Source organism: Pinus tabuliformis, chromosome J (genome assembly GCF_031772625.1).
Source record: "Pinus tabuliformis cultivar Carrire ecotype Pingquan chromosome J, CPIR1, whole genome shotgun sequence".
Lineage (NCBI taxonomy): Eukaryota > Viridiplantae > Streptophyta > Pinopsida > Pinales > Pinaceae > Pinus > Pinus tabuliformis.
The window spans coordinates 1,402,360,704-1,402,371,643 of NC_142295.1; the positions used below are offsets into that span (position 1 = coordinate 1,402,360,704).

General features: G+C 34.3%; 1 protein-coding gene across 1 annotated transcript; it reads left to right on the forward strand.

Moving 5' to 3' along the window:
• The first annotated feature begins 3,517 nt into the window (after positions 1–3,517).
• LOC149232606 (flavonoid 3'-monooxygenase-like) lies at positions 3,518–7,113 on the forward strand. The gene is made up of 2 exons (XM_089379455.1): positions 3,518–4,548; positions 6,174–7,113. The coding sequence occupies exons 1-2, from the start codon at positions 3,631–3,633 to the stop codon at positions 6,801–6,803; spliced, it is 1,548 nt and encodes a 515-aa protein (XP_089235581.1). The 5' UTR covers positions 3,518–3,630; the 3' UTR covers positions 6,804–7,113.
• The last annotated feature ends 3,827 nt before the right edge of the window (positions 7,114–10,940 follow it).

Below are 10,940 nucleotides of genomic sequence, written 5' to 3' on the forward strand. Positions count from 1 at the left end.
TTTATTGATGATGCATCAAGACAAGTGTGTGATTTCCCTATTAAGAGTAAGGATGAAGTTCTAGACACTTTTTAGAAATTTCATATAGTTGTTGCAAACGAAACTAACAAATTATTGAGATGTACTCGATAGATAATGATTGGGAGTGTTGTTCTAAGGCCTTCAAATAATATTGTAGTAAACATGGTATAAAGCATCTAAAATTAGTTCATCACACCCATCATCAAGATAGAGCAACAAAGAGAATGAACGGAAAATAATGGAGAAGGTGAGGAGCATGCTTTCAATTTCTAGGTTCCATAAATATTTTTGGGTAGAGATTACCCATATAGCCTACCACCTAATAAATTTCTCTCCCAAAACCTCATTAGATGGTGGCATTCCAAAAAAAGCTACAGAACTATAAGAATTTATTTTACATACATTTAAATTTTTTTAGCTCTAAAGCATATGTGCATATTCATAAAAATAGAGCCTATTAAATGAAGTTTTTTTGGATATGATAACAATGAATTGGGTTACAAGTCATTGGAACCTCTAAAAAGGAGTGTTGTTAGAAGTAGTGATGCCATTTTAATGAAAAACACATTCTTACAACTAATGACAAAGGCGTGGAGGTGAAACAATTTCTTGAATTTCAAAAACAATAAGAAAATCAATCACCATTACAAGAATACAATGTTAGAGATAATGAGAATCCATTGTAGAAAAGTAAAAATGAGAATTGACAAAAAAAAGTCATATGAAGAATGAAAAATCAACAATCATTAGGAGAAATACCACCATAAAATTTATCAGTTTGTAAGTTTGTCATACCACATTGGCCTCTGCAAAGGTATCCCACCTTGGAATATATTTTATTACACAAGAAGAGGAAAAATCCTTACATTATAATAAAATGTGAGTTTTGGCTTAATGACAAAAAGGAAGAAAGGTTTTAAAGAACAAATTGTTGTGTAGAATAAAACATGAAAAAAAGGAATGCAAACAAAGATTTGAAGTAGGGCTAGTCGTGAAAGGATTTGGGAAAGAATAAGGTATTAATTTAAAAAACTCATCCTCAGTTCTCAAAATGTCATCAATAAAAGTGGCATATGGTTTTGTAGTTGTATGAGATCTATAATTGGAGCAATTAGATGTCAAGATAAATTTCGTACATCGAGATTTGGAAGAAGAAATATATATGGAACAACTAGAAGGAGTATTTAAAAGTCTAGATAAATTTTGGTCTACAAGTTGAAAAAGATTCTATATGGGTTAAAACAAGCCCCTTGTTAATCGTAGAAGAAATTTTATTGTTTTATGCTAGACCGTTTTGAAAGGCTTTATGCATATCAATGTGTACACATTAAAAGAATGAAAATGGAAATTTCATTGTGTTATTCTTTTATATTTACGACATGTTGATTGTTGGAAAAGAAGCTAAAAGAAGAATTAAAGAACACTTTTGTACTGAATAATTCAAGACTAGGAAAACAAATTTAGGGAATGCAAATTACATATGAAAGGAAAAGAAAGAAACATTGGTCATCACAACAACCATAACTTGGAAAAGTATTTGAAAATTTTAATATGGCTAATGCAAAACATGTACGTAGACCAATTGATTCTCATATTAAATTAACAACTAGTAATGCCCCACTAGTGTTGAAACAAAAACAAAAATGTCCAATATTTTGTACATTGGACTAAGAAGCCTCATATATGCAACGGTATTCACTTGCCCTCACATTGAACATTCAATGGGAATGATAAGAAATTTGCTTGCAAACCTAGGAAAGGAACATTGTAATGTAGTTAAATGGATTTTAAGATACATTTGAGTCTCGATTACTATTTACCCTTTGAAGGTTTTGATCCTTTCTTAGAAGGATTTGAAGATGTCATTCCAGTAGGTGACCTGGAGTATACAAAATCCAGAGTAGGCTACATCTATACTTTTGTAGAGGCTACGCTCTCAAGGATATCTAGATTTCCAAAGGTGGTGGCTCCCTCTTCCATTGAGTCCAAGTATATTGTAGCGTTTGATGCATGCAAATAGCTATTTTACAAGAGGAGGTTATTCGAGGAACTAGGTTTGTTGCAAGAAAAGTATGTATTAAATTGTGATAGCCAAAGTGCAATCCATCTTACCAAAAATATTCCCCGCCTTTGAAGACAAAGCATATAGATGTCAGATATCCAAAGTGCAATCCATCTTACTAAAAATATTTCCCCCCCTTTCAAGACAAAGCATATAGATGTCAGATAACATTGGAATCATCAAGTGCTAGATAATGGATTGTCATAGTTGGAGAAAATACACATTGAAAATACACATAGAAGACAATCATGTTTATATATTTACAATGATTTTGCTAAGGGATAAGCAAGACCTTATAGTTAGATTGATGCAAATGTGATGAAAAGTGTTTTGAGATTGGATCAATTAAAATAATAGCAACAATATTCACCAAGTTAAATTAAAAAGATAATACTCTTTACGACTTCCTCATATATTGATAAATATTATATTAATCTTGTTGGAAAGAATGACTTAAATAAATTTAATTTATAATCATCGTTTTAGAATCATGGTATTATGCCCGTGGTATTTATCTATTCTTACTCACTTACATAATAAAAAAAATTATAAAAATCCAACATCATATAAATATTTATAATTTATAATGGTGGTTTTGAGACCATAGTATTGTGACCATGGTATTTGTCTGGTCTTACTCACTTACATAATAAGCAAAACTATAGAAATCCAACATCATGTAAGTATTTATAATCGTGATTATGATCATGAACAAAACTATAAGTATTTATAATCGTGATTACGATCATGAACAAAACTATAAATATCCAACATCATGTAAGTATTTATAAGGGTGGTTTTGGGACCATAGTATTGTGACCATCGTATTTGTCTACATAATGAACGAGATAATTGAATAAAACATCATCTACTTCTTTTGACTGATAAATAAAAGCTGTTGATGTTTCTTACTAATCAGTAAAAGCTGCCGATACTTTTACTCTGGCATTTAACTGTGATTAATTGCCATCTTCGTATAATACTGTGATTGACTCCTCTTAATTTCTACTATCATCTAGTAATGGGTTAACTCTAGCCAAAGTTTTACGAATAATTTGAGTTTTTTCATAATTTAAGTTGTAAACTTTACAGACCTTTCTGTTCAAGTGTTTCATTTAATTTCAAGAAGGGACAATAGATTAAACATGTTTAACCTAATCGAAAACAAACACTCACAAGTAATTTTCCTCCGCTGTAGAGAGAACCCTACTAATCATCTGTAATTTTGTGCAGATTCCCAAAAATTACAGCACAGATGCCATACATCAGTGATACAGTACAAGTACGATACATTTCGTTGAGATTAATTTCAACTCCAAATCCGCCGGGAAAATGCTTTTCACGTTACCAGTCGTTCACACCTAACTCTCTTAGGATTTTACGTTCATTTCATAATCGGAGTAAATAAATTTTTAATGTCGGCAAACTTGTGCACTTTGTTGTGTCTGGAATTTTTATTTTATAAGGCTAGCAATATTCAGGGTTAACGATAAGGCGAGCAATATTATGATATGGAATGTCCAGGACCATAATAGCAATAGAAAGCCATGGATTCATGCCTTGAGTTGTTGCAGGTCTCTGTTGCGAGCCTGAGCCAAACGCTGAGTCTGATCCTCTTTGCGATCGGTTTGATCTGCATCGTTAAACAGATTCCGAGAAAACGGTTTCCCCCGGGTCCGTCTGGATGGCCTGTCATGGGCAGCCTTACACATCTGGGCAAGATGCCCCATCACTCGCTCTATCAGCTGTCGCAGCAATACGGTCCGATCATGTATTTGAAGCTCGGGACAACCGCCGCTGTGGTCGTCTCGTCCCCAAAGTTAGCGGAGGCGTTCCTGAAGACGAACGACCTCAACTTCTCCAGCCGGCCAGAGAACTCAACCTCCAAATACATTGGCTACGACTCCAACGGCTTCTTCTCGACTCCCTACGGCCCCCGGTGGAGAATGTTGCGCAAGGTCTGTAATATTCATCTCTTCGGCGGCAAGGCCCTGGACGATCTGCAGCCCGTGCGCGAAGCAGAGGTCGGAATCCTGGTGAAGTCGATTCTCGAACATGAGCGACTGAGGGCGTGCGTGCCCGTGAACCTCGTGGAACTGCTCCACGTCTGCACGGCCAACATTCTCGGGCAGATTATGTTCAGCAAGCGCGTTTTCGATTCCCAGGGGTCGAAGGCGAGCGAGTTTAGGGAAATGGTGATGGAGTGTTTTGATTTGGCCGGGAAGTTTATTATTGGGGACTTTGTGCCGTCTTTGGCTTGGATGGATCTACAGGGCGTACGGACCAAGATGAAGAACGCGCATAACAGGTTCGATGAGTTCCTGAGTAATTTGATAAAGGAGCGCGAAACTGCATCGTGTAATGGAGGGAAGGCCGATTTTCTGAGTATGCTTTGGTCTCTTCGAAATGATGCGGATGGCGAAGGAGGGAAGCTCACGAACGATGATATTAAGGTCCTTTTACAGGTGAGTCTTATTAAATTCATTATACTCATCGAATTGCATGAAAAATACCCAACTTCAAGTCTGATTTGGCTTATCAAACGCCTAATCCTCCCCACAACAATCTGGTGCCTCTGGAAATAGAGAAATCTAAAAATGTTTGAGGACTCAAACATTTCTTCCAAATATGTACTGTCTTCTGTCTCGGCACTCTATCCTCCTTCCTCATGACTGCTGCTCGTCTGAAGGGTATAGAGTTTATATTTTTGTTTTTGAAGGTTGTGATCAGATGTGCTCAATGTCTCATTAGTGATGATGTCTTTTTGCCTCAATGTTTTCAATATGTTTCTATGTATAGCTTCAGCTATGAGGCTATGCTGTTTTTCTCTTAAAACAATGGCTCTCCCTGTCGCGGTCTTGTTTTCTTAAGACCCATCAGTTTTATGATGTATATATATTTCCTTAATATAAATATTATGCTTTTCTTTCTGAAAAAAAAGTTCAGTTCATGTTTATTGAATTTCATGTGTTTCGATTTCAAAATTTAGATCTCGCAGCTTTTATGATGTATATATATTTCCTTAATATAAATATTATGCTTTTCTTTCTGAAAAAAAAGTTCAGTTCATGTTTATTGAATTTCATGTGTTTTCGATTTCAAAATTTAGATCTCGCAGCTTTTAATGGTGTAGTTTAAATTAATTGTGGATTTTAAGAATATTTTGGATTTTAATCTGATTAGTATTGGTAAGTGAAAAACGTTGACTTAGCTAATGCTCATCCAATTTCAGATTTTTAGATTTTAAAATATTCCTAAAAACTATAATCCAGATAAAAATACTTATATTTACTCAAATATTTATAATAATTTATTTTTACCTTACTCATGTCTGAAATATTCTAAACCCATTTCAGTGGGATTCATATTCCGAGAATCCAATCCACTTAAGGATGCCCATAACGTGTTTCTCCTGACAGTTGTTCTGATTCTGAGACTTGAATATTTTCTTACAAGCTTCTGTTGACATTTTGGCTGTTCGTGCACGAATTTTAAAGAGCGGATGTTATGGGTCTATTGACACCATCCCAATAATTGAAATTATTAGGGAAGGAATCTTTTTTATTTGGTTATTTTCATGGTACGAAAGAAGCTTATGTTTATGCAATTTATGTAGTTTATTAACACTGCGTTGGAAGCTTACTTTTATTTTATATTTTTCAGAAGAAGAAAGTGCTAATTTTTATACATAAAAGAGTACAGGTTACATATATACAAAAGAGTACAGGTTACATAGTTCCTTTTTCAGGTCAATTCGACCAAGAAAATAAATCTATATGTTGATTTCATATCAAAATTCTGCAAATATAGGCCATAGAAAATCTGCTTATCCTATCAAAATGCTAATCCTTCGACCGATATAAAATCTGCTTATCCTATCAAAATGCTAATCCTTCAACCGATATAGTTCTAACAAAGTCAGTTAGTGTAGAGAAACAGAAAATGTGGAATAGAGGAACAAAAATACAGATGCATGTTGTCAAAATCTGAAGAACAAAACAAAGAGAGCAGGAACTAAGTTGCTACTATACTGCCTGAATCTGCTTATCTTTTACTTGAGACTTACATATATATGTTGTATGTTGTTCAGACCATGTTCATGGCAGGAATGGACACAACTTCGATCACAGTGGAATGGGCAATGGCAGAGCTGATACGCCACCCGAACATCATGAGAAGATGCCAGGAAGAATTAGACTCCGTGGTGAAAGGGGAACAGAGAAGGATTAAGGAGTCAGACCTCCAAAACCTCCCATACTTGCAGGCTGTGGTAAAAGAGACATTAAGGCTGCACCCTACTGTTCCCCTCCTCGTGCCTAGGATGGCAGCAGAAGCGTGCGAGATAGAGGGGTACTACATACCCAAGAATGCCCACCTTATAGTGAACGCATGGGGTATGCAACGTGACCCTCGTGTTTGGGAGAGACCGCTAGAATTTGACCCTGACCGTTTTGTGGGCAGCAGTGTCGACATTAGGGGCAATGATTTCCAGGTAATTCCATTTGGTGCAGGTAGACGAATTTGCGCAGGGATGAACATGGGGATCCGCATGGTTCAACTCGTAATCACCACTCTACTTCATTCCTTCAACTTCTCCCTCCCCGATGGCCACCCACCCGAGGGGCTTGATATGGTAGAAGCCTTCGGTCTCACAATGCACAAGGCAGTGCCGCTGCTCATTGTTCCCACTACTCGTCTTCCTTTCCATCACTATAATTAACGAACTCAGTGAGCGGCATGGTTTGTTTTGGAATATACTCAGTTAGGAGGCGAGTTTGTTTTGGAATATAATCAGTTAGGAGGCTAGTTAGTTTTGGAATTGTACTTGAGCACTTTGTAAAGTGAAATTGGTACAAGGGGCATTCAAATTGTACTTGAGCACTTTGTAAAGTGAAATTGGTACAAGGGGCATTCAAATTAGACACAACTTTATTGCTAGATAGCCTTGTTAAAAATTCTGCTTTAATACTTGATGTAACAAGGATTTTATTATTTTGTGAAATATCAAATTTTAATTATATTATGATGAATTTATTATGTATTTAAAGCTTGTGTGTAAGAATAGAAGATTGTAAGAAATTTAACAAAGGGTGTATATAGATATACGTGGGAATAATAAATAATAAAATAGAATATGTTGTAATAACCAATTCCGTTTGTTTTTAGTTTTTTTTTTTCTCTCAGGATAATTATTTAAAAATTTTAAATTTTTATAAAATAATAAAAATTAATTAATATTTAATATTTAATATTAAAATTTAAACTTAAACTTAATTCGTGATTATTAATTTATATTTAAATTGAAAAAATAAAGATATCAGAAGAGATGAGGGAGATGCAAGATAAAGGAAGTTGGAAGACCGTAGAGAAGAAAAAGAAAGCTACATCACCAATCTCGCCAAGAAAGACAAGGAGCCAGACAATTAAAAATTAAGAAATTATAGGTGCGATAGACCAATTTGGTCTCAATGTCAACGATCATCATCATCATCATTAACCTTTAATTATAATAGTTTCTAGTTTCCCATATCCATAAGCCATCTATTAAAAAAAAGTTTTATGTCCTTGTAATTTGATGGCTTCTCATCAAAAAGACTTTTCCATGTTCTTAACGACTATCATTTTATATTATGATTAATAATAAAATGTTTTGAGTACGTTTCATAAGGTACCTTTTTTTTAATATTTAAAATTAATATTATCAATATCTTATTAATTTATATTTAATATTTTTTGCGAAATGACATAGTTAAATCGATATGTATTTTTATTTTTGAAATTTAAAATAAATGGCATAAAGTTATATGGTGGGACATATTTAAAATTTTAACCTCAGTTATTTAATAATTTTAGATTTATAGATATTTTTATTTTTGAAATAAAGTAGATGGTGTAAAATTGGCTACTAATCTATCTCTCATTAATACTGCCAACCTGCCTCAAGTTAAAATAAAATACAAACAAACATTTGAAAAGTCGAATCTACACATAAACCTCCTCACCAATTTTATATGGCTTAAAAACCCACAAACGAAGAAAGTTCCTCTCATAAAAAGGTACGTGAGAACTCAAAAATCATTTCTCTTGGTCAATGTTTCTCATTATTTATTAACCGAGCTTTGATTAGGGTTTGGAGATAAAGGAATTCGCTGATATTGATGAAAGCTCAAAAAGAACATATGCAATAACAATGATTTGCTAAAACGTAGTGAGTTGAATAAACAATGAACTAATAGCAGGGTGGTAACACACTAACCTATGGATCGCTTTCATGGTTTATAGTGTCATTTCTTGAAGATCAAATTTGAATGAATGATCATGGTGGAACACACATATTGATCAGTTTGGAATATTTTATTTTTTATTCTAATTATGTTACATTAGAGTAACATATTCGACAATAAGAAAACAAATTATAGTAATATATTTTACAAGAAGAAAATGAGTAAATTGAGTAAGTTAATAATGGGATAATTTTATTTATTTATTTATAGGAAATTAGTATTTAGATTTAGTAAGAATTTTGTCAAAATATGGTTTTATTTAATTAGTTTGAAATTTAACTTTGTAAATTTATTTTTTGACATTCAAACTTATTTAAAGATAACCTATATTGTCATACTAATAAGAAAAAAAATGAATTTTTTCTTTCATGGGAAAATAGACTTATTAGAAAGGCAAAATTTGTCCATTTATTAAATCACTCTAAAAATAAACTTTATGATGTGAATGTTCCTAGTATGAAAATAAATGAGGACATGGAGTATGTGAATAATAACATAAATAGACCCAAAAGTGGAACTTGTTAAAAAAAATTTCATGCTCCATTTTACATCTTAATTGAAAGATATCTCAATTAGTTATGATCCATATTGGACTATTATAGTATTTATCTTATATCTCGATGATTTTAGAATGGAAAATATGTAGGAATTAGTTTGGAGGGTCTTTTTTGTTAGACCAGGGCACACATAACACACAACGGATTTATACTCAAAGACTTAAACGGAAATAGCAAAGAAAAATTTCAGAGGCAGAAAAATGGAGAAACAACAAGATTACTCAGTCAGAATCAGCAGAATAGATAAAACAATCACTCGAGAACAGAAATCACTTTGCATTACATAACAGGCTTGGGCCTTGGCTTGCATTCCATGGCCAGAGAAATTACAAATTTATAGAGGCAGAAGAAGAATCTAGAATCCTGTATGTGATTTAGATGGAGGTCTGGAATGATCTAGAAAGTAATGGCGGTATTATGATCTAGAAAGATCTAGAAATTAATGGCGATGTAGAGATCTAGAAAGATTTAGAAACTAATGGTGGTGTAGAAGAACCTAGAATCTTGCATGTGATTCATGAATTTGGCTTCACACTTAACATTCTCCCACTTGAATCCAAATAAGAGTCATCAAGTCACACCGAGTCCTACCATGCCTCTACATAACTCATGTTTATTTCGTGGTAGAATCTTAGTGAGCATATCAGTAGGGTTCCTATCTGTATGGATCTTTTCCAAGGATAACTATTCTTCCTCCAACACATGCCAGATCCAATGGTACCTTAATTCATTGTGCTTGGATTTTGAATGAAATGTTGGGGTATTCGCCAAGTGAATGACACTCTGACTATCAAAATATAACACATACTTGTCCTGCTTTATTCTTATCTCTCCTAGGAATCATTGCATCCAAAAAATCTCTTTACAAGCTTCTGTTGCAGCTATGTACTCTGCTTCTGCTGTAGAGAGGGCTACTATTCTTTGTAGCCTTGACACCCAAGATACTGCTGCACCTGCAAATGTATACAGATAACCTGTAGTGGACTTTCTGGTATCCATATCTCCAGCCATATCCACATCTGTAAATCCTTCAAGCACAGTATCATCTTGATCAAAACATAAACAATAATGACTAGTACCCTTGAGATACCTCAAAATCCATTTTACCACTTGCCAATGTTGTTTTCCTGGATTAGCAAGGAACCTACTCACTACTCCCACTCAATATGCAATGTCTGGTTGTGTGCATATCATGGCATACATCAAACTGCCAATTTCTGAAGCATAAGGAATCTTGTTCATCTCTTCTTTCTCCTTGTCATCACTAGGACATAATTCAGTACTCAACTTGAAGTGGGCTGCAAGGGGTGTACCAACTAGCTTGGCATCCTTCATATTAAACCTGTCAAACACCTTCTCGATATATTTTTCTTGTGACACCCACAACCTTTTGTTTTTCCTATCATGCATAATCTGCATGCCCAATATCTATTGTGCTGGTCCCAAATCCTTCATTGCAAATTTGCTAGCCAAATCTTTCTTCAACCTATTGATCTTATTCTTATCATGCCCAACAATCAACATGTCATCCACATATAATAATAATATATTATACTTTCCTTGATCATACCTCTTGATATAGACACAATGGTCAGCTTCCAACCTCTGAAAACCATGTTCCAACATGAATGAATCAAATTTATTGTACCATTGTCGAGGTGCCTGTTTCAACTCATAGAGACTCTTCTTCAACCTACAAACAAGGCCTTCTTTGACTTTTTCTATGAAGCCTTCTCGCTGCTCCATATAAATTTCTTCCTCCAATTCACCATGAAGGAATACAGTTTTTACATCTACATGTTCACATTCCAGGTCTAAAGCAGCAACTAGACCGAGAATGACTCTAATGGATGACATTTTAACAATAGGTGAGAAAGTTTCAGTGAAGTCAATACCTTCTTTTTGGGCAAAACCTTTCACCACGAGCCTTGCTTTATACCTTTCCTTCTTTTCATCACCTTCATGCTTAATCCTGTACACCCATTTGTTTTGTAGAGCCTTTCTACCTTTTGGGAG